The following is a 23,485-nucleotide window of genomic DNA, read 5'->3' as shown; positions in this document are numbered from 1 at the left end:
CGTTCAGATGCAATTGATGTAGGTGCATTGTCGTTGTTGGGAGGCTCCATTCATAATTGGGTGCCTAAAATTGGGTTAGATGCCTTATAGGGTGCACTAAGGTTGTCACAGTAAAGCAAGATAGGGAACTGAATATAGGCACCAAGTTCATATAATAAGTAGCCTAACTAGGTGGTTTCTGCACTGGCATGAGCAAGGGAGTGATATTCAGATTATGCACTCGAACAAGCAATGGTAGGCTGCTTTTTGGAGCACCATGAGATTAAGTTGCTGCCAAGATAGATGAGGTAGCCTGAGGTGGAGCGACGTGAGTTCGAACATCCAGCCCAATCTGCATCCGAGTAGGTTTAGAGATGAACAGATTGTCATTGAGGACTGAAAGAGAAACCATGATCCAGTGTTCCTTTGATGTAACGAAGGATCCGTTTGGCAGCAATAAGATGTGGAACACGGGCTTGCTCATGAATTGAGACATTGAATTGACTGCAAAGGCTATGTCAGGGCAAGTAATGGTGAGTGTTAACATTAGTGATCCGTGGGATCTCTAGTTAGCTTTAGAGAGAGAGAGAGAGTGTGACACGAGATGTATAGTGGTTCGTCTCCCGCCTTAGCGGGAAACTACGTCCACTTGAATGTTACACTAATGTGTTGAGCCTTGCGGCCCAAAGGGGGATTACAAAGTATGTAATGGGATTGTGTTTAAGTGGGAGGAGGCATTCCATTTATAGGTGAAGGAATGATTCTCCTTTACATTGTTTTCGATGTGGGACAAGCAACCACCATTTCTAGTCTAGAAAGCCTATTTGTGAGGGCATGTTGGCAAGGCCGGAAAGGTGGCTTCCCGGCGACGGATTTGTGACTTCCGGATACCGTAGCGTAGCTTGAACATAGGGCTATAAGATGCAAGTAGCGGTTGGATCCCATGAGGTTGTTGTTTATGCTTGGTGAGGTAGCAAACTAGCCTTGCTAGTAGAGGTATCTACAAGTCCCCGAAGTCCCCGGGTAAGAGGAGCTTCTTGGTTGGGGAGTTATAATCATGAAGTCATCAAGCATAAACAATGTCTGAGAGGCGCCTAATCCCTACAAGTCCCCGAGCTCCGTAAGCAAGAAGGGACTCATTTAACCTACATAAAGAGACAAAAACGCGCATATGTAGAATTCTTGTTGTATTGGTTACCGCTCGTATTAATGGAATGCGAAAAGAATTCGTTTTGTTGCTAACAACAAATGGTAGAAGAACTCAATATTCCATTAATGTGTATGAACATGTAAAATATTGGTAGTTGTATATGTGGATCTTATGGCCATATAACACGCACAATAGATAGTGGCAAATGTAATGGGTGTCCATATAATTTTGTGGGAGTAGTCCCGGTGACATCGTATGAAGCGTTTGTGAACTTGGGGCTTAAGTAAAACATGTTGGACATGATCGAGCAAGTTGGGTTGTTCAAGCAAGTTGGGTGTAGTTGAGTGTGTAGGCGTTGTGCGAGCATGCGAGGCGTGGCCCAAGTGCAAGTCGTGGCCATACTTGATACCCAAGCGAGTCGTAACCCGAGCAAGTCGTTTATCCGAGCATGTTTTAGTAAGTCGTAAGTGTCACAAGCTTCTAGATGAATGTCACAAGTAATTGAATTTAAGCATGTATGTGTGTAGCATGTACTTGTAGTAAAGTTGCTAATAACATTTTGTAGGCATGCTTAAGGGTCATGGAGACATGTATAGTCATGGCAAAGGCTCTATTTGCAAGAGCGGAAGAGACAAGATATAGTGACTTATCTTATGCCGATTTGGAGTGAGTTAGAGTTGGCATTGATATAAGTACCCAAATCATGTTGGAGTTGTCCAAGCACGACGCTCCATTGTTCCGGCGAAGTTCCTTAATAGAAGGATGATGGTTTCAGTAATTGGAGAAGTGATCGATGATTATGTCTCCTTAGCATAAGATAAAGGAAATAATTAGCATCTTTGATCATTTACACATGTTTGAATCATGTTATTTCAAATTTATGTGTGGTACTAACTGACATGAAGTGCTTGAGTTTCATGAGCATGTGAGATGCAAGTTTGATTATTAAGTGAAATCATAATCAAGTGAACGTAGTGTGATTGATTTGATTATTTGGAAAGGGAAATGACCAAATATAAATAAGGATACAATATAATTGTAAAATTATAGTAGCACAATGTATATGGAATGGGTGTGGTAGCCGACATGTGCATGTGTACCAGTTATATATGCAGGATATAATAGTAAGTGGACACATGCCAGTGATTCAAAGTTTCGGGTAAAGCAGAGTATACATGTGTGGTTATAAGGGTGCGTCAAGTTACTTGCTAACAAATATATGCATGCATGACAATAATTAAATATATCAAGGCATATATAAGTGTGCTGCACGTGTGCACAGAAGACAAGGATAGCAAGACATTGAATTTTAGCCATGTTTATGTTGACTTCTACTTTGATCATGGGTAAGTGGTAGGCACGTGTCGTGCATATCAAATAAAAGAAGAGACTTATCTCGTTGGCTTCTGCTGCTAGCGGAATTGTCGAAGAACTCAATATTCGGAGCAAGAGCTCGGAGACAGCTACAATTGCAGATGGCAGATTTGCCAGCGGGGAGTGCTACTCAGCTGAGCTTTGGCCGTTGGTGGCGGGTAGCGGATGATGCAAAAGTTAGCTGAAGCACACCAACTCTGCGTTGCTTGGCAGTGGCGCTGGTGGAAGCTAGCGGAGGCTATGGGGGGCTGGCGGAGCGGAGCCGCTGGCTGGCTGGAAGTTGCGTTCAGCGGATAAACTTCTCAGCGGAGACCACCAACGAAGGTCACCCAGTGGTGAAGTCTGACGGAGGATGCTTGGAGAAAGTCTCGCCGGAGCTGGGCTGAGCGGAGGCTCTGGATGGCAGGCCTAGCAGTGACCTCGAGATCAGCGGAGATGGTCAGCGGAGGCCATGACGATGGTAAGCGGAAGCGTTCAGCGGAGGCCCGCAAATGGCTAGCGGAGCTTTTGGACGGCGGAACCCCTTGTCCATCGGAGCGGAGCTCTTGGACAGCTAGGTTTCTGGCCGGCGGAGGGGTTTTGCTCAGCAGAAGAAATTTTTTTTTTTTTTTAGCTGTGGCGGTCTGCTGAAGAAAATTTTGTTAGCGATAGTTTTGACCGGCGGAGATGATTGGCCGAGAAAGCTTGGCTGGCGGTGCCAGTGAAGTTTTGGTCTTGCCTAGCGGAGGTTTAGCCCCTGGTTGTGGTTGGCGGAGGGGTTTGGTTGGTGATGGCAGCGAAGCTTGCTGGCGGTGGTGTTGTACGTTGTGTTTTGGCGATGATGGTGCCAGTGGAAAAAACTTGTCAGCGGAGGAAAAAGGCTGGCTGAGCGGAGCTCAGCTACCGGACCTCGTTGATGGAGGTTTGGTCGACGGCGGAGAAGTTCAGCGGTGAACAGTCAGGCGGAGGTGTAACGTTTGGAGGAGCTTGTTCAGCCATGTAGCCTAGCGGAGTTCGCGGTGGTTTTGAGCCAGCGGTGCGTGGAGAGGACGGTCTAGCGGCGGTTGACGGAGCAAAAAAGAAAGTTGAGCTTGTGTTGATTGATCATCCATGGTAGCAAGGAATGAGCTCCGCAAGCATGTATTGAGGTAAAGCAAGGGATGATCCGAAGGGGTGTGGGCAAGTTAGTTCACCACTATGGCAGCCCGTCGAAGTTCTGGTGCCTGATCAGTGCGCGCTGGCATGCCTGCTGCTACCACCAGCGGAGGAGCTCAGCGGAGCAGATCGTCATCTTCATGCCTTGTTGTTAGGTGCCCAAAGAAGATTTCTGGGTGTCCAGAGCAATTAGGCTCCTTTTTTTTTAATAGTGCAGCGTTGACCTTTGCTTGTCTGGCGTTGACCGCACGTTGATCACCATTGATCAGCCTCAATGGGCGTTGACCAAGCCTTGAACGTCCCATATGTTGGTGTTTTGATCAGCTCCTGCCAGCGTTGACCATCCCCTGGGCGTTGACCGGTGTTGAATAGCCAAATAGCCTTTTAAGATGCAAACTTCTGCTCTGGTTTTACCGCTGCTGAGGTAATGTTGATCATGTTTTGGCAAAAGTTGCCGTCAAGAAGCATTAATTCAAACATAAACTCAAAGAAGGAAGAAATTTCTTCAAGCTCCGCTAAGCAGACTTAGCTCATGGAAGGTGACGAAGCCAATGTGTTGGCTTCCCACAGACGGCGCCAATGTTAACGTTAGTGATCCGTGGGATCTCTAGTTATCTTTAGAGAGAGAGAGAGAGTGACACGAGATGTATAGTGGTTCGTCTCCCGCCTTAGCGGGAAACTACGTCCACTTGAATGTTACACTAATGTGTTGAGCCTTGCGGCCCAAAAGGGGATTACAAAGTATGTAATGGGATTGTGTTTAAGTGGGAGGAGGCATTCCTTTTATAGGTGAAGGAATGCTTCTCCTTTACATTGTTTTCGATGTGGGACAAGCAACCACCATTTCTAGTCTAGAAAGCCTATTTGTGAGGGCATGTTGGCAAGGCCGGAAAGGTGGCTTCCCGGCGACGGATTTGTGACTTCCGGATACCGTAGCATAGCTTGAACATAAGGCCACAAGATGCAAGTAGCGGTTGGATCCCATGAGGGTGTTGTTTATGCTTGGTGAGGTAGCAAACTAGCCTTGCTAGTAGAGGTATCTACAGTGAGATATTGTAAGGATCCAACCATCTTGCGGAACATAGTGGGATTGTCAAGTAAAACGCCATCATTGGTGCGGAGAAGAGATTTTGTTGACATAGGTGTGCTAACGGGTTGGCTGAGTAACAGGTCATGCTTGACTAGGATGTCATGTGCATACTTGACTTGATTTAGGTGAATTCCATTGGAATGAGATGTGAGCTGTAAACCAAGAAAGTAATGCAGGGGACTAAGATCCTTGATATCAAACTCACGACCTAAGGCATCAATGAATCATTGTAGAAAACATATCATGATAAAGTAATCTGGGGTTCACATCCAAAATCAATTGGCAATGGATGGAGTGGCCCAAACCCTTATAAACTCATAGGCAGGGTCCTATTTTTCCCATGTGGGATGTATATATATATATTCTCAACATGCCCCCGCACGTGTGGTGAATTTTCAAGCCATGTACGTGGACAACTTTGGGTGACATGGAGCCCGTGTGGCCATGAGGCATGCACACGTGGGTAACCCGCTCTGATACCATGATAAAGTAATATCGGGTTCACATCCAAAACCAATTGATAATGGATAGAGTAGCCCAAACCCTTATAAACTCATAGGCAAGGTCCCATTTTTCCCATGCAGGATGTGTGTGTGTGTGTGTGTGTGTGTGTGTATTCTCAACATGCCATCAGTTCGAATCTTGGGCTTTGTGATGCCATCCTGGAGTCGAGTTGTCATGGGGTGAATGGAGGAGGGGACTGGTAGAGCCGCAGCAGGCCGTGAAGTAGCTAGAGGAGGGACGGCCGGCGCTGGAGAAGACACCGGAGGAGGAGAGGACGCCGGGAGGGTCTGTGATGATGTGATCGCAGCAATGGATGAGGACGAACTGGGTGTAGCTGGCTGTGGACGACGGTTGTAGGTTATGATCGGGGTGGCGGTGGAAGCCGGCGCCGAAGGCGGAGCCAAAGTCTCAGGGAGAATCAAAGTCGCAGGGAGCGCTAAAGGTCGAGCCAAGGTTGCGGATCGGGAATCTGGGATTGAATTTGGAGCGGGTGTGGTGTATGGAGATGCGGAGGCCAGGGATGGATGAGCAGAAGCCACAATGATGGGCAAAGAAGGCAAGGATATCGTGGATGAGTTGTGTGGAGGATCAACGTCGGCTGGAAATGTAGCGACGACCTGAGGATCCATGACGGTGGATCGAGCAGGCGGCTTGGGCGCAGGTGTCGGTCGGTAACGGCGGTGGTAGGTGACGACCGGAGAGGCAGCAGGGCCGATGATGAAGGAAGCGAAAGTTGGAGATTGGTGGAGGGCGGGTTTGATGCGTGAGGGGGCAAGGGTGGAGTTTGACCAAATGGTGAACTTGGGTCATTGGGCCTTTGGCTCAGACTTTGGGTAGTGGTCTACGAACTTGGCCAGCTGGAAATTGAATACGTGGAGACAGGAAGGGCACCAGAGCTGGTAAGAATTGTGAAGTCCAACAGCCCTGGAAGTTGTACCTGCAAATTTTTGTAAGGAAAAGATGTTTCGTTAAATGAAACATGCCTAGAGACATAAACATGACCAGTGGTGGGATCTATACAACGGTAACCCTTGTGTTGAGGATTGTAGCCGAGAAACACACACTCTATACTACGACTCTAGAATTTGTTGGAGACATAAGGACCACGATGAGGAAAACAAGAACAACCAAAAACTCGAAGAGAGGAATAAGAAGGAGGATGACCATAGAGATGTGTGTGAGGAGTATCCCAATTTAGAGTAGGAGTGGGAAGAAGGCTAATGAGATATACAGATGTGAGAACAGCCTCAGCCCAAAGATTTTGAGGAGCACCCGAGGTGAGAAGGAGAGTGCGTGCCATAGTGGCAATATGTCGATGTTTTCTCTCAGCAAGCCCATTTTGTTGTGGAGTGTATGGACAAGAAAATTGTTGTTGGATGCCTAAAGAGTCACAAAACTAGGAGAAGGCACTGTTGACATATTCTGTACCATTGTCACTTTGGGGGTATTGGACAGAACTGTGGAAAATATTATGAATCATGGCAACTAAGTTTTGAAAGTGAGTAAGGACCTCATTTTTCCGGCGCATAGGATAAAGCCATGTATAACGAGAGTATTCATCTATGAACATAACATAATATTTGAAACCAGTGACAGACAAGGTAGGAGACATCCATACATCACTATGAATTATAGAAAATAGAGAAGAAGCTGAAATATTTTTGGATGGAAAAGGTAAGCGATGGGACTTGCTAAATGCGCAATTATTACAAAAGGAATGAAAAGAAAGTGTGGAGCCAAGAGTAAATCCTAAACGAGCTAAAACGGAAGAGGAGGGGTGACCTAAGCGATTGTGCCAAAGAGACGAGTGAACAGAGGAGAGTACATGAGGGATTGTGGACTCGAAAGAAAAGCGAAGCGGATAGACACCATCTTTGCATGGGCCCTGAAACAACAAGCGATCAGTACGTAAACAATAGATCTGATAGAAATCTAGAGCAAATAGGAAGAAAACAAGATTGTCCTTGGTGAAACGAGCAACAGAGAGAAGATTTTTACGAATTGATGGACTGTGAAAGACATTTTGTAAAGAAAAATTGGAAGAACCTAATGACAAGGGAAGGTTACCAGTATCGGAAACGGGCATTGAGTCCCCAAAATCCATATATACATTATGAGGGCCACCATAAGATTGTGGATTGTTGACAAACGTAGCGGTCATGTGATGGGTTGCACCGGTGTCCGGGTACCAATTTGGAGCAGCAGCGTAATGGACTCCAGCAAAAGGAGGAGCAGTACTTGGGCTAAGAAACCTTTGTGGGCATGGAGAAGAGAACAACCTAAACACGGTGTGTTGCTGTGGCATCACATATAGAGATTGTACGACGGATTGCGGCGGTTGCAGGAAAAGGAATGCTACTGCTGAGAGAGAGGATGACAGTGGAGTGACCACTGAGGAAGACTTCGATGAGAATGGCTCTACTCAACTTATAATAACAAGTTTGGAGGGGAAAGAAAAGGGTGGAAAATTTTCCAAAATAACACAACTAAAGATAAAAAAAATATTGATAGTTTAACCCAAATATTTTGGTTAAGTAAGATAAATGACAAACATAGGAGAGACACAAGATTGAAAAACAAGACGTGAGAAGAAGATGAGGCACAAGAAATGAGCCTAGACTTAGTCTGATACCATGTTGAATATGATTTTTCCTTGTCATTCTCATTACAAGTGTACAGTTATATAGCAGCCTAATTGCTGCTGTTACACAGAGAGAGTAAATGGTAATTACATCAAATCAGAAACTGATATGCATTGAAAACAAATCTACAACTAATCAAAACTGATGCTAGATTGTAGCCACTGTATTAATCTCTCTAACACTTCTTTTGACATATCAACTCCTCTTATTTTGGTCCATGAAAATGGGTTGGACTATACAAACAATGAAAATGATCTATGGTTTTTGTGGTATGCACTGATACCAAATGTAAGATTAAAGCAAATGTATGCAACATTGTATTGATCACAAAATTAAGACACAAAGATACATTTAATCAGGGACATATATATAACTGTATATAATGAAATGTAGAAGCAAGACCTTCTGCACCGCTCACCCAGAATTTAGTATCTCTATGGGCGAGATTCCGATAACTAGTGTTCGTGAGAGTGCAGGATCATGTGCTTTTATAAAGGATTGAGTCCACAGCCTTCAGCCCAAAAGAACAATTGTGTTACAACTCAAACTCTTCTCTATATACATCATCTTATCTGTTCATGTGATAACAAGAATATCTTCTATAGCTTTATCTTATCAGAATCAACATAGATAAAACTTCAAGAAAAGAGTCCTATACATATATATACCAATTGCTTCTTGTAAATACTTAAGAGTTGTTATTTCTGTATATATACCAATTGCTTCTTGTAAATACTTAAGAGTTGTTATTTCTGTATTTAACTTAAGATAAGGTCCGTAACTAATCTACATACAATTCCCATTGAAACCATGGATATTCCAACATGGTACTTCATTCTTGAGAAAGAAGCCCTCCTCTTTTTCCTTGGATTTGTGGTTCCTGAAGAATGATAGCATATTGAAAGATTGGGTTTCAGTTTATTACAATACAGCTCTAGCTCACTTTTTTGGTCCTTTGCAGAGTCAACTTGTGTGCCTTGACTAAAAGTTGGGTTTAGACTAGATAGAAACAAGACTAGTGCCTGTACGGCTGTACCCACCCTTATCCTTAGGGAAAAATTCACCAACGATGTCTGGACACTTTGGTGACTTTCAGAACGATACATGAACTTACAAAGTTATCAATATGATACCTGGACTCATTTTTTCATATCAACGTCGTACCTACAAACAGTTTCCTTCACAGAGCCGTTAAATTTTGCACTTGCAATGCACGTGAGTCACTTAATGAAGATAAAAAGACCGATTTACCCTAAAAAAAATTTGGAAAAATTCACCAACGGTGTCTGGACACTTAGGGGACTTTCAGAATGATACCTAAACTTACAAAGTTATCAATGTGATACCTGGACTCATTTTTTCGTATCAACATCGTACCTACGACCAATTTCCATTACGGAGCCGTTAAATTTTGCATGTGAGTAACTTGATGAAGACAAAAAGACCGATTTACCCTTAAAAGTTTTTTTTTTCTTTTCTTTTCTTTCTTTCTTTCTTTCTTGCTTCTTCTTCTTTTTTGTTTTCTTCTTCCCCTGATTTGAATCATGAAGATTCAAATCATCTTGCTCGGCCTATTCCCACCGCCGATTGCTGATCAAACACCGCTGTTGCATCTCAATCCACCTTCATGCACCGCAGATGCTTCTGGTTCCTCCCACTTCAAATCTTACAGCAAATTGAAATTGTGCATTGAGGCTTCGCCGCTCACTCCGAGTTCATCCCCGCCGTCGACGACTTAGCCACCACCACTCTTGTTCTCTCCTCTGACCCCCTTTTATACACCATTGATCAGAAACTCAGACCTCGCCAGCCCTCCACTCTCAAATCACAGCTCCAATCCCACCCCGCCATCCTCTCCGTCTTTCCCGACATGCAACACCACCTCCACACCATCCTCACCTGCAACTTCACCGGTCTAGCCGGCAACTTCGACGTCTAGCCCAACTTTGATCAGAGGCAATTGTAGGCAGACAAAGATTAACATTAACTTCGGCCTCCACATTATCCTCACCTGCAGAAAATTCGAGCTATTCTGATTCACTAGCTCCGCCACTCCGCTGCTGCCCACCATTGCGCCACCACCATTCAGAAATGGAGGCTCGCGTTCTACATGTCCTGCGCGGCGGATATCGGCACCATCGGAGAAGATGTTCTCTGAACAGAAATTGAGTTCAGGTTCCACAGCGGCAGCTCGTCGATTGCGGCCTTGGCTTTCTTGATGAGCCAATCGAAGGCCATGCTGGGCCGGTCGTATCCGAGCCGGTCTTGCATGTCGTAGAATTGAATGGCAGTGTGGGCGGCGAGCCGAACGCTGTGGTCCCTGGGGCCTTTGGCGGTGCAGACCTTGTTGTTGCGGTCCTTCCGACCGGTGGCCCTTAGAATGTGGCCTCTAGCCTCACGATTTCGCTAGCGATGGAGGAAGAAGCAGTCCTTATCCCTAAACCCAATCAAGAAGCAGCGGAGGACGACTTCATTGCGCGGTGGTGGAGGTTGTTGTGGCTCTCCCCCATTTTTCTTCCTGCATATTCGATGGTGGGTTCTCCGAAAGCGGTGGTGTTGGCAAGGAGAGAATGAGAGAATAAAGAATCCGAAAAAGAAGAAGAAGAAGAATAAAGAAAGAAAGAAAGAAAGAAAGAAAGAAAAGAAAAGAAAAGGAAAATAAAAAAACTTTTGATGGTAAATCAGTCTTTTTATCTTCATCAAGTTACTCACATGCAAAATTTAACAGCTCCTTGACTGAAATTGGTCGTAGGTATGATGTTGATACGAAAAAATGAGTCCAGGTATCACATTGATAACTTTGTAAGTTCAGGTATCATTCTGAAAGTCTCCTAAGTGTCCAGACACCGTTGGTGAATTTTTCCAAAAAAATTTTAGGGTAAATCAGTCTTTTTATCTTCATTAAGTGACTCACGTGCAAAATTTAACGGCTCCGTGACGGAAATTGTTCGTAGGAATGACGTTGATATGAAAAAATGAGTCCAGGTATGACATTGATAACTTTGTAAGTTCGGGTATCATTCTGAAAGTCCCCTAAGTGTCCAGACACCGTTGATGAATTTTTCCCCTTATCCTTATTCATCATTGAAGAAACTCCATTATTGAACTTCGAAATCCTCACTCTCGGCTGCTCATATCAGTCAAAGTTTGACTGCTATAATGTGCATTCTCATAATCTACCTAGTGAGTTAAACTTAATTCTCAAACATGAGCAAATACTGAAGTGGGAGAAGTTACCTTGTACTAGGAACAATGCATTTTTAGTATTATTCATATAGACTAAACCTAAGACCAAATTTGTAAATAAAATTAAAGGGGGAATGTAATCAGGTTAGACTTCAGAGATATGAGTTCCTGATAGAGGTCCAAACTCATTTAACTCGTATTCATTATTCGTGCTAACAAGTCATGGCTGAGGATACAGACTAGCAGCCCCATATCCTATAATCAGGAAGCAAAAGTATTATCCTTTTTCCTTTAACTACATTCTTCATTTTCAAAAACTAAAGCTGTATCCAAATAGAGGATTAAACTCAGTTTCTGATATTTTGTTTTCCTACTTGAAACAATAAAAATAAGTTTAGGCATTACACTTAAGGTAGAAAGGAAAAGCAAGTCACCACAGCTTGAGCAACCAAACACACCACAATATCAAATACGCCAGCAGTATCTGAAATCATGTCAAAGAAAAATGACAGTGAAAAGGTAAGGTTTTCAAGCAATATATGATAATCAGCTCGAACAGATTATTAAAATAAAAGAGTTTCTGATATATTGTACGTACATTGAATCCAAAACAGAAATAAATAACCTTGGTTAAGAAGAACAAGTATATAAGGATAAATAATATATAATATAACTCACCATTGATTATTGAAATCTTCTCCGTAAGCTCGCCTCATACATGGCAGTTCCAAATTTTAATATCATTCAAGTACTGGAAGTAGGCAATTCTCCAAGAAATCTTAAGCAACAAAGGGGCACAGAATCCCCAGAATCCTATGATGAATCCAAGCACTGAGCTAACATAGAACCCCAACGTTATTAGACCATCTTCGTCTTGTTCTGTTTTATCCCCTTCAGCTCCACTAGTGGGTGGAGAATCTTGATTTGTTGCATCTCCAGGACACAGTGGAGTTAGCGGTGGTCCGCAAAGTCCAAGGTTGTCCATGTATGCAGAGGCATTAAAACTCTGAAGTTGAGTACCTAGTGGAATTCTTCCTGACAAGTTGTTGTATGAAAGGTTCAAGACACTAAGAAAGTTTAAGCGCGAAAGGCTTGCAGGAATGTTACCAGATAGCTGGTTTCGTGATAAATCAAGAGATTCTAAGTTCTTGAGCTGTCCAAAATCACTGGGAAGCACTCCAGTCAAATTATTTCTTGACAGGTTCAGAGAAATCAACCTCATCATACTTGTCATAGTTTCCGGAATATCCCCACTTAAGTAATTACTCGAAATGTCAATGCTTCTCAAGTGCTTGAGATTTTCGCCCCACTGAATATTTATTCCTTTCCAGACCAGTTGCACAAACCCAAGAATTGTGAGATCCTCCAACTGAGAAGACATAGAAGTGTAAGCTGTAATGTTATTGAGGCAATGTGGCAATGCTCCAGATATGTTGTTCTGAGACAGGTCCAGAACATGAATAACAGATAGACCACAGAGACTTAAGGGTAAGCTTCCATAGAACTCATTAAAATGTAAGCGCAGAACCAACAACTTGGTCAGGGTTTGGCCTATCCATGCTGGTATTCTTCCAGATAATCTATTGGTTCCAAGGTCAACAACCCTCAGCTCAGTACAGTTCTCTAGAGAAGGCAAATCTCCTGAGAGCTTGTTATCCTGTAAGCGTAACAATACAAGATTCTTTAAGTAGCCTACTGTGCTTGGAATATTTCCAGAGAAAGTATTGTTTCCCAAATTCAACGACAGCAATTCCTGATACTTGATCCAACAACTAGGAAGTTCCCCTGATAGTAAGTTGTCAGAAAGGTCAAGATTCGACAACTTCTGAGCTTCTGTTGGACAAAAGGAAGATAAGGGTCCTGAAAACATGTTTTTGGAGAGATGCAGGATGCCGACATTTGGAGGGAATGGGGGGAGTTGACCAAACAAGTGATTAGATGACAAGTCAAATGTAAAGTAGGAGCAATTTTTTGTTGATAGATCAGGTAACTTCCCATGGATTTGGTTCATGGAGAGATTTAATTCAAATAAGCTGGAAGATAGATCCCAAAACTCATTAGGTACTGAATCTGAAATACTTGCATTGGACATAAAAAGAGAAGTGAGTTCTCTCTGCTTTTGAATCCACCTGGGAAAAGCTGGACCTATCTTGCAAGAAGACACATCTAAAGTTTCTAGTTGAAAAGGTGGATTCCAATTGAAGCTCAAGTTGAAAGACAAAGGATTGTGATCTATAGACAAAGACCTTAAACGAGACAGGTTTGAAAAGTGAGCTTCAGTGAGGGCACCAGTCAAAGAATTCCAAGAAACAGTCAAATATTCGAGGCTGGAAAGAAGCCCCATACTCTCAGGTATAGATCCGTTGAATTGATTGTTGGAAAGAAATAACAACCTTAGTGATGGAAGACCAGTAAAATCTGGCAATGAACCGCTGAACTGGTTAAAAACTAAGCTCAAGGATCTTAGCTGGGAAAGTTGCTGTAAACCTTTCGGGAGCAATCCACTCATATTGGTACCATCAATGTATAATTCTGTCAAGGATACAAATTGTGTAAGTTCAGCAGGAAAGGACCCCCAAAATGGATTCCCACTTAAGAACAATGACTTAAGGGTACTTTCAGAACAAGCCAAGTTTTTGACAGAGTTTTCAAGTCTGTCAGACAATTTATTTTCCCATAAATTCAATGATTCTAAGCTGCAAATGTTTTGAAAGGATTTTGGGATCCCACCTTCTAGATGGTTATAAGAGAGATCAAGAGATACTAGAGAAACCATTTTTGCGAAAACATCTGGGATTGGACCTTGTAATTGATCTCCCATCAGTCCAATATGGACAAACTTGGTGCTGACATTGGCTATCCAATAAAAAATTGAAGAGTTGAGAAGATTATCAGAGAGCTCAAGGACTTCAAGAGTGGTGGAAGAATTAATAGAGGAAAGTGATCTCAAATCAACATTAGGAAGATTACATGAAGATAACTGAAGCTCTACCAGTGATGGCAGCTTGCTTATAGACTCTGGCCAATTTACAGACTCAGAAAAATTTAGACCTGACATGTTCAGGCATCTCAAGGAATAAAGATGAGTTAACCACTCGAGATTTTCAAAAGTTACAACATTCCATGCGAGATCAAGAGTATGCAACTTAGAGAGATTCCCAAGTTGGGGAGGAATAGGTCCAGTGAAACTAGCACCTGCAAGTTTGAGTACTTTCAACTGACTCAAAGAACCAATAAAATTGGGAATCATTCCTTCAAAGTAATTGTTACTGAGGTCCAAGTAACTTAGATATTGCAATTCAAGTAGTGAAGGAGCAATCACACCTCTTAAGGGAGTTTCAACATTGTAAACATCAGAAGAATTATAGTACAGATCGAGCATGATCAGATGTCCTGTTTGGTTGTTGCATGCTATTCCTCTCCACTCGCAACAGTCTTTCTGGTTTTCCCAAGAGGCAAGAACATTTGACTCGTCTAGGAGTCCCTGCTTGAACCGAAGAAGTGCAGTTTTTTCACTCGCTATGCACCTAGTGTTGGGACTGATCCCACTACATAGACAACAAATAGCAGAGGTAGTGACCAGGCATAGTAATCCAACCAAGACAGAGCTCATGGGCCTGTTACTTAGGGTTGTGGATAACATGATTATGATCGGCTCAGGAGATGATCTGCAATGTGTATCAGAATTGGGAATGAGCAAAGGATCTGTATTTAGCGAATGGTCTGGAAGTTGATTGCAGAAATATTATACCATGCTCATAGCTTTATCCTACCTATTGTTTTCAATTGTTAATGATTATTTGGCTCTTAAAGTCAAGCTAGATTGATTCCAGTATAAGCTAAGCACTAAGTCAAGCAGAGACTAATGGTTTTGTTTTCTTTGGTCAAAGGTTGGACTGATAAGGTGGATGACTTATTTGTCCATATTATTTTTCTTTGTACTGAGACCGCTTCAATGCCATTTTGGTTGTATTGATTGGTCGGGGTAAGTTTCCTTGATCGACATGGATAAGACAAAATTGACCGGCTTCCTTCGAATTTCAATATTAGACATAGATTTGTGAAATAATAATAATAAATAAATACAACTTTGAAATTGATTATTATACAGATTTCAACACAACAAATTTCCTTGGTAAAGAGAAATACGGTCAAAAGAGAAAAGAGGAAGGAAAAAAAAAATTTGGAGCTGGTAGAAAAACAAGAGACTTAAAAGGTACAAAACAATAGATTGTGAAAATAGTGCAACAGTTAAAATGCATTTGTCTACCAATTAAGTAAAACCCATAGAAGAAGAATATGGCTGGGCAATTATGGCAAAGGTTAAGCAGAGGGTTCAAAAGGAAGCAGGAGTGGTTTTTTCACTGAACAGATAAATCGGCTGGGTTTGCTTTCCCAAAGCAGCATTCACATACAACCTATTGAGTCCCTAACTAAAGCACCAGTTTGACAAACTAGGTTGAAGAAAAGGGGCATTGACATTTGACTTAAGCAAACCAGACGGCATGGAGGCTGCCAGCTCATGAGAGGAGAATTAGCAGACTCCCTCCTTGAACTCAAACCAGCACCTATATGCTTGTAGACGAATCAAGCCACTGTAAGTTTAAAGGAGCAACTATAAAACTGACAGACAAATAAAGAAAAGCAGCCTCATTTGGTTACTGATTCTAGCAGCCTTTTTATCTAACAAGGGCTTGAAGTCGTAGCTAAAGTAATTCTAGCAGCCTCACTTCCTACATTCAGGAAGCAGAAGCAGCATCCTTCTCTCCTCCAAGTACCCCAACTTGTCAAATAGTGGAAGCCTAATGTGTTAGTATTATGTTTTATGAAATCAATGAGATAGAGGGTTATATATACTCTGTTCCTCATTTTTGTTTTCCTACTAGAAAACAAAGGTTAGGCATTACACTTGATGTAGAAAGGAAAAGTTTAAGAGAGTTCAGCCCAAATCATATGAGATAAATATCCAAAGAACATAAACCAAGAGCAAAGAAATCCTTAAAACTAAGAACAAAAAAGAAAAGAATAAATTGTACACTTCCCTGAGTTACACAGCTTCAACAACACAAAGCGCACCACAAGCACTAGACCCACCCACCTCCAAACCACATCACTGCCAAGGACGTCACCAAAACACGAAATCCCAGTCGTGGAGCCACTGGGCCAGCAGAGTCTGATGTAGAATTCTTGGGAGATGGAGAAGCTGTTGGCGTGGGCAGAGGATGGACGAGAACAGTGACTTTCATCCCATTGAAGCACTGGCCATTTCCACAAATGAAGTAGTATCTCCCGGATTTATTGAAGAGTATGAAGTCCTTGCCACTGCTCCAGTTCCCTACTGCACTATCCAGGGTGCAGTTGTCATACCCAGATTGGTTGACCATAAACACATTGTACTGGTTCTTTTGGTACCTGAATGCTGCGATCAACAAAGAATTAGTTCAAACCAGCACAATGGTAGTATTCAAAAAGCTAAAACAGATAGCAGATTGTGTGATTCGCTTTGAAAATACCGTAAATTGTGTCTACCGAGATATCTGTGCGTATGGCATATATTCAAACAACCAAAATAATGAAGCATGAACTACGAAAAATAGGAAGTGAAGGTGACTCAGCTAGAATATTAAGCTACAGAACAACAAAAATCAATGTCCTAAGTCCGATTCTGCACAAATAACCAGAACATAAGGCATTAACTAGGACAAATATGAAAGAAAAGTATCTAAGCCAATGAACACCCACCATCAATGTGTTCATTTCAATTTCTATATAGCATGACACAGTACATCTAAATTTGACATTGAAATTTTCAACATTAACAAGAAACATAAATAAACAAGCCAAAATAGGGAAAAACAAACTGGGTTAAGGAAACGAGACTGGGTGTTTGACAAAAGTCCCAACTGAGAATAGAAACATTAGAAAGAGAGGTAGGGTTTAATAGGGTGCTTACAAATGAAGTCCCCAACATAGAAAGTGTGGTTGTTGGCCCAGAGGGTGTAGTTGATCCCTGGGTTCCAGCCACGATTAGCACCCACAATGTGGTCGGTGGCGAGGATGGGAGTGATGACGGCAACGCCGGAGACGAAAAGGAGGAGGAGGAGGAGGTGGGTTGAGTTGTTGGACATGGAAGTCGACATTGGTAGTTCACTTGAATCACTTGTCTTGTTGGTTTCAGAATCTTTAAGCTTCACTTCCTTTGTTTCTGGGGTAGTGACTATAGAGTGGGTAGAACTTAGAAGGAAGAGCTGGGTATTCGCTGGAGGCAGTTCAAAAGAAAAGATGGGTTCTGGGTTGTGGGGAACCACAACAATAATATTTAAGATAGAGATAGAGTGAGAGGTCCTTCCTAGTGGTCCACTGTACTGGTTTGTAGATTTTGAATTGAAGTGTGCACTATTAAGCGGTCTTTTGCCTAATTTGGAAACTAATTTACAGAGGAGCTGCCACTAGTAACAATTTTTTACTTCATAGTCTTCCGTGGTGCTTCTAACCTAGTGTTGAATTTTGAAACAATGCAAAGGTGACTAGGTCACTATCCGTTGGACAACGGTAATTATATCATTCGCATTCTGTCGAAATTTCCCACCATTTTGAGTACTACCGGCTTGAAGTCTTCACCATCTTCGCCTCCCCTCGAGCCAACTCGACTCACCCAGTTCTAGGGAGATAGTACCGTGACTCGTGAAATCGTGATCTTGGTTTACCCAGATATAAGAGAAGGAGACGACTAAATTAAATACAACTTGACAATTTGCGTTGAAGATATCCTATTATCCTATATTGAAATGGCATTATAAAGATCATAAAATCCATGCATTTCTGACACTATTTTGGTTTTTTTTTTTCTGCCTCTTTTAGGGTCTGAATTATTTTGGTTGTTTGGTTTTGATGTCAGTGGTTAGATAGGAATCCAGCTAGCAAATAGGGCATGAAGACACCAAACAGTATAAACTTATTAAAGACACAAGCAAAACCAATCACTCATGGCATATGAGTGGCTCAATGCATGCCCATGGTTGGTCAAACACTGAAACATACTCCTTCAGCAGCACGTGGGATTGGTCCAAGAGGCTCCAATGCCCTTCCCCTTTTTCAGTTTTCAGTCCTTTTTCTGCTTTCTGTTTTCTCTTTCCATGATCAAGTTGATCATAATTAACTATGACCAAAAAGAGATAATTTGATTTAAAGGAAACATACTCATTCTACAATATACACAAGTAGCAAATAAGGCACACAGGTACACATAGCTTGTTTTGCCGGGTAACTTTGTCGAAGCCAGGAATTTCTAATGTGGGCAACTGGTTCAAACATCATGTTAGAGTCCTGTTAAGGAATTAACTTACAAGTCTATCATATTTCATCTGTGAACCGATCAAACCATTTCAAGGAGCTCAACCGCCTGTTAGCCGGTGCTCATGGCACGCTGCAGAATCTCCACTATGTAGGGGTAGAAATAGTTGCCTAGTATTAAATGAAATACTCCTTCCAATATTGCTGTCTTTCGCGACTTGGCATTCGTAATCTCCTCATAAATTGACATCTGAAATAAAGGAAAAACAAAATGCTTGGTTAGGGATAGGGAAGATACTACCAAGACTCTTTTTATCACTTGACTAGACCAGAGTATCTCCATCCTAAGGAGTTATACTATATGCATTCAGCATTGTCCTATTTGTATTTGCTTTAGTCAATATGATGTTTCTGCACAAAAACGGATAATTGTTCACAAAGTTCCCAACACAGATATACAGCCCTGTTCAGTATGCTCCAACATATCAAAATATGAACTTGTGATCTGGTCAACGAATCAAAGTGGGAAAAAGCATTGCCTGCAAGAACTTCTCCCACTTGCTTAGCAAATGTAAGAAGTACCACCATCAATTTTTCATATTGCTAGTTACAATATTGAAAAGTGGATGGAAAATACAATATATTATTACATCAACTATTCTTTTCTAATGATGATATGCAAACAGCTCATTCTTCTCTTAACCTATTAAAAGATCAAGAAACTTTGAAGCTTCCAATGATATGTTCCTCCAGCAAATAAAGATTTGTTCCTATTGTTAACCAATTATCTCACACTAGACAAGGTTTAGTCAATCTTCAATGTGACTTCGTCTACATGTAATGACCAATTGTTACAATTGAAGAATTTGAACTTCAAACTCGGTCTTTATGACATGAAGCTTTTGTTAAGAGCTTGAAAAGATGCATGAAGGGGGGTGGGGGGAAGCGAAACACACACAAAATTTAAAAAAGTATCCCCTCAATATAACCAAAGGAAGATCAACAAAAGAACAGAGGATTAGGGTTTATCAGTATACGTCCGAGTCATGTAAACCAACAGAAACTGCAAATCAAATCAGTGAACGAATTGACAAATAATGCATTTCCAGAAGTGCAATATGAACCACAGGGATTCTTATTATACGTACCACGAACATAGAGAAACACATTGGTCTGCAACTACCAGGACACTGAATCAAATGCTCCTCAATAGTGTTTTACATTGTTCAGGAGGCTGAGTTCCTTTCTTTGAAAAGCCAAACCACATTGGTTTTGATCAGCTGTCATGAAACTCAGATAGCATCAGCTGTAATATTTTCAGGAGTGGATGTGGCAGTGACTTCTCCAACAACTATAATCCATGTCTCACCAAAAAAAATTGCAAATATTTCACCGCAAGCAGCAAGAGAGAACTTTCGCAGCTTTTGCATATGCAGTCAAAATTTAAGACAACACTATTCACTTGATGTCTTCTTCTTTCTTGACTGACGTGGACTTCTCGATCTCACAACCCTGTCTTGCTTTAGATTAATCCTTTTTGCTTGGTTGACTTGTCTAACTCTCCGTTTCCCTTTAACACTACCTCCAATTGGCTTCTTCAAGAGCTTCTTAAGCTTTGGATCTTCCGGAATGCCATTTGACGTCATCTCAGCCAAAAGTTCCTTGGCCTTCGCTAACAACCCACAAGTTGCCAGCCCCTGTACCATAGAGGTGTAATGTGTGGAATCAGGCACTACTCCATAGTTCTTCATTTCATTCCAAATCTCCAATGCCTTCCCAGGTTGTTCTAATATAAAGAACTTTTCAAGAATCATAAGGAAGGTATTGCCATTAGGACCTAAATTAGCTTTCTTCATTCGATTAAGAACTTCAACAGTTGCCTTTGAACCTGGACTCTGCAGAAATGCATGGTAAGTCTCTATGGTTGGGCTGAGGTTATCATTTATCATAGAACTCAGCATCTGTTGCGCCTCCTCTATCTTCTTTGATTCACATAAAGGACCTATCATTGAATTATAGGTGGTAGCATCTGGCTGCAAACCAATTTCTTTCACTTTGTCCAGTACTTTGAGTGCTTCCTTAAAGCAATTTTCACGGGTTAGTACATAAATTAAAGAATTGTAAACCTTGAGACCAGGAACCCAATCCCTTTTCTTCATTTCATCATATAGTCTAAGGGAGTCGAAAAGATTCCCAACCTTTGAGAAGCAGGAAATCATGTGTGTATAAGAAGTTGCGTCTGGTGTAATACAGTATTTAGACATTTCTCTCCAAACTCTCTTGGCTTGATATACATCAACAGATATGTTACACCACCCATTGAGAACAATGTTAAAGCCCTCGACCTCCAGTGGGAAGAACTTCTTACTTACAAGCATGAATTCTTCAGCTTCCTCCATGTTTCCATTTTTACAAAGTGCATTCAAGAGGATGTGGAATGCTTCTTGATCAGGGCTCAACCTGAACTTCTCCATTATCTGAAATGTCTTAATGGCCTTCCTTGGATGATTTGCAGATGCATATCTGATGAACACCAAAAGGGGAATCAAATTGTTTGACTAAAACTTCTGAAACCCGTATGAGTTTTGACACAAAAAATTAAGTATCCCGAGAAACCAGCAAACTAGGAGCGAAAAGAACCTTTTATGTCGTATAACTTATACACCTAGGAAACACGGAGACATGATGATGTGCACATACATTACAAGGTAAGCACCAAGAAGCAATCCTTAAAATAGTTCTTCATCCTGTTTTTCTTTTCTTGATAGATGAGAAGAACTCTAGGCTAAGTAGGATATCATATTTCAAGCTCTCAACGGTATGAAGCTACATATGTACTAGCATATAAAGATTTCTACTTTTAAACACAAAATGATGTAGCTAAACTAAAGCTCCTGTGATGACCATATCAATTCAAGCCACGATTAAGTTCAACATTACTAAACATACAATGTAGAAACAAAAATGTTGAAAAGCAAAAGCTCACCTATCAATCATTATAAGCATTGCGCGGCGCGTATCAATCAAAGCCTGATTCAAGTCCCGTATCAAACACCAAGCAGTACTAAACTTTCGGTGACTCCCGAAAACCCAAACCATCAAACTACACGCCTCTTCATCGCAACAGCCCCACTTCTCACCCCATTTGAAACCCAAAAACGCCAACTTCCAATCTCCCCTCAGCTCCCAAATCGCCTGAAAGACTGTATCTCGCTTCGGCTCGACGCCCGACTCGTCGAGAAAAGCCACGGCGTCGGCTTCAGAGGCCAAACCGGCCGTACTTGTAAGCAATTCAAGAAACTGGGTGAGACCCAAGTTGTGGGAGTGGTCTGTGTTGAAACGCTGGCCATTGAAGCCCAATGGGTGGTGGGGGATTTCGGCGGAGAAGGGTCGGAGAGTAGAGAAATGGCGAGGGGTTTGGGATGGAACGATAGATGTTGGATGAAATGGCTGAGAGAGACGGGGGTGCAGAGAAAGCGAAGAATAGGGTGAGTTAGTGATGGGGTGGTGGTGGTGGTGGTGGAGTAGAGTGAGTGATAGGCAGAGGGGGTGTTTAGTTCGTAGCCTTCTTGCTATGGAGGGAAGTGCCATCACTTTCACCTTCGTGTTGAAGAAGCCGGTTTATAAGCTCGAGTATTTATTTCCCTGTTGTTGCATTTTTTTTCTTTTTCTTTTCTGAAATGGAGTTTGAAACTCAGTTAAGTTAGGACTTAGGAGGCTAAACCCAACGTCCATATTATAAATTTATAAAGTATCGTGCTTAAACTTGTTAACTAGAGCTGACAGATAAATTTTTATCAATAGAATCCACGAGTCAAGAAGGCTCTTTCTCTGACCAAAAATAACACCTACCATTTCAGATAATAAACTTGGAGATCCAATGAGTCACCTTATTGCACTCACGCAATTGATAAAGAACTTTGGAAATATTAAGATGCTTGAGAAGACTTCCAATTGCACTTCCAATTTATATTTGGAAATTCTCTCACAAATGTTACAAATGCGAGGAATTAAATTTCTTCGAAAGCTCTAAAATTTCTGTTGGAACTTTCTTAATGACCTTGTCAATATTTAAGAGATACTTAGAAAAGTTAATTTAAACTAATTTTTAAATATTAATATGGACCAAAATAATATGAAAATTTTCATACAGCAAAGTTTTGAACCTTGCACAAATGACATATTCTCGTAACATCAATAAAAATAGCTATTTTGCACTCTCTTCATTTCCGAATTATTATATATTTAATAACATATTCATAATAAAATTTTGTCTCATAATGACTTAAAATAATTCACTACAAGTTAGTCTAGTGGCATAGTCTCACTTTCATAAGTGAGAGGTTGTGAGTTCGACTCATGAAAAACTAGTTGTAACATTTGAATTGTTTATCTTATTAAAAAAAATAAAAATAAAAAGTCTTAATAATTCTTTTATTTTAGGGAATCGATATTTGAGAGAGAAATTACTATGCTTTCATTGATAATAGGGGACTCTTTATTTAGAGGACAAGACATAGAATCAGAGTTGTACAAGGAAATGTAATCATACATTAGTTGGATATCTCTAAGATTCTCCGATATTATCTCTAATTCTAACCATATTTTAACTATAGCAAGTAACCTCGAGTTTGGGCCAGAAACAAAATCTGGATTTACTCAAACACTTCCCCTCGTGTTGCCCAAACGTGGTGCTCCTCTTGCTGCCTCATTAAAAACCTTGCCGAGTCACAAAAACCCAATAGGACAAAAATAACCTTGGTCGAAGGGGGAAAATACTACAACACACCCTTCACGTTTTGAGACCATACATGTAGACATCTCCTCCTGATGACAACAGTCATAGGAGTTCAGATAACTTCCGCAAACGATGCTACCAACATGTTTCTCAAAAGTGGAATTTAGGCAATGACTTAGTGGGCAAGTCTTCCACATTGTCCTCAGATCGAACCTAGTTCACTTTGATCTTGAGGAGAGTCTGTTGTTGCTGATTATACTTGGTGTTGTCGCTTTTGATGTAGCATTGCTTCATTTGTTCAAAACAAGCAACATTATCCTAAATGTTCGTAGGCTCATTTTTGGTAGACTTTAAACCACAATTGTTCGAACATGCGTAATTATGGATCCAATCCA

General features: G+C 41.4%; 3 protein-coding genes and 1 long non-coding RNA gene across 6 annotated transcripts; all 4 read right to left on the bottom strand.

Moving 5' to 3' along the window:
- Positions 1-5,720: 5,720 nt before the first annotated feature.
- On the bottom strand, positions 5,721-7,415 carry LOC121051442. Its single transcript, XR_005805737.1, has 3 exons — positions 7,299-7,415; positions 7,057-7,116; positions 5,721-6,168 (listed from the first exon to the last, which is right to left on the bottom strand). It is a non-coding gene; the product is annotated as an uncharacterized LOC121051442 (long non-coding RNA).
- Positions 7,416-11,414: 3,999 nt separating this feature from the next.
- On the bottom strand, positions 11,415-15,762 carry LOC112190617 (receptor-like protein EIX1). Of its 2 annotated transcripts, XM_040515755.1 has the most exons (3): positions 14,384-15,762; positions 11,738-13,591; positions 11,415-11,543 (listed from the first exon to the last, which is right to left on the bottom strand). In XM_040515755.1, the coding sequence occupies exons 1-2, from the start codon at positions 14,700-14,702 to the stop codon at positions 11,772-11,774; spliced, it is 2,139 nt and encodes a 712-aa protein (XP_040371689.1). In that variant the 5' UTR covers positions 14,703-15,762; the 3' UTR covers positions 11,415-11,543; positions 11,738-11,771. The 2 variants fall into 2 exon arrangements, with proteins under 2 accessions (XP_040371689.1, XP_024185834.1); XM_024330066.2 differs by having other exon boundaries at positions 11,738-15,762.
- Positions 15,763-15,976: 214 nt separating this feature from the next.
- Positions 15,977-17,394, bottom strand: LOC112190618 (mavicyanin). The gene is made up of 2 exons (XM_024330067.2): positions 17,013-17,394; positions 15,977-16,478 (listed from the first exon to the last, which is right to left on the bottom strand). The coding sequence occupies exons 1-2, from the start codon at positions 17,197-17,199 to the stop codon at positions 16,144-16,146; spliced, it is 522 nt and encodes a 173-aa protein (XP_024185835.1). The 5' UTR covers positions 17,200-17,394; the 3' UTR covers positions 15,977-16,143.
- Positions 17,395-18,068: 674 nt separating this feature from the next.
- LOC112185605 (pentatricopeptide repeat-containing protein At1g80880, mitochondrial) lies at positions 18,069-21,978 on the bottom strand. Of its 2 annotated transcripts, XM_040513627.1 has the most exons (4): positions 21,339-21,978; positions 20,551-20,875; positions 19,501-20,430; positions 18,069-18,602 (listed from the first exon to the last, which is right to left on the bottom strand). In XM_040513627.1, the coding sequence occupies exons 1-3, from the start codon at positions 21,941-21,943 to the stop codon at positions 19,807-19,809; spliced, it is 1,554 nt and encodes a 517-aa protein (XP_040369561.1). In that variant the 5' UTR covers positions 21,944-21,978; the 3' UTR covers positions 18,069-18,602; positions 19,501-19,806. The 2 variants fall into 2 exon arrangements, with proteins under 2 accessions (XP_040369561.1, XP_040369560.1); XM_040513626.1 differs by having other exon boundaries at positions 18,075-18,602; positions 19,501-20,875; positions 21,339-21,976.
- Positions 21,979-23,485: the final 1,507 nt, after the last annotated feature.

Source organism: Rosa chinensis, chromosome 2 (genome assembly GCF_002994745.2).
Source record: "Rosa chinensis cultivar Old Blush chromosome 2, RchiOBHm-V2, whole genome shotgun sequence".
NCBI lineage: Eukaryota > Viridiplantae > Streptophyta > Magnoliopsida > Rosales > Rosaceae > Rosa > Rosa chinensis.
Note: the sequence above shows the minus strand (reverse complement) of the source record. Positions and strands in the feature narration are given on the sequence as shown.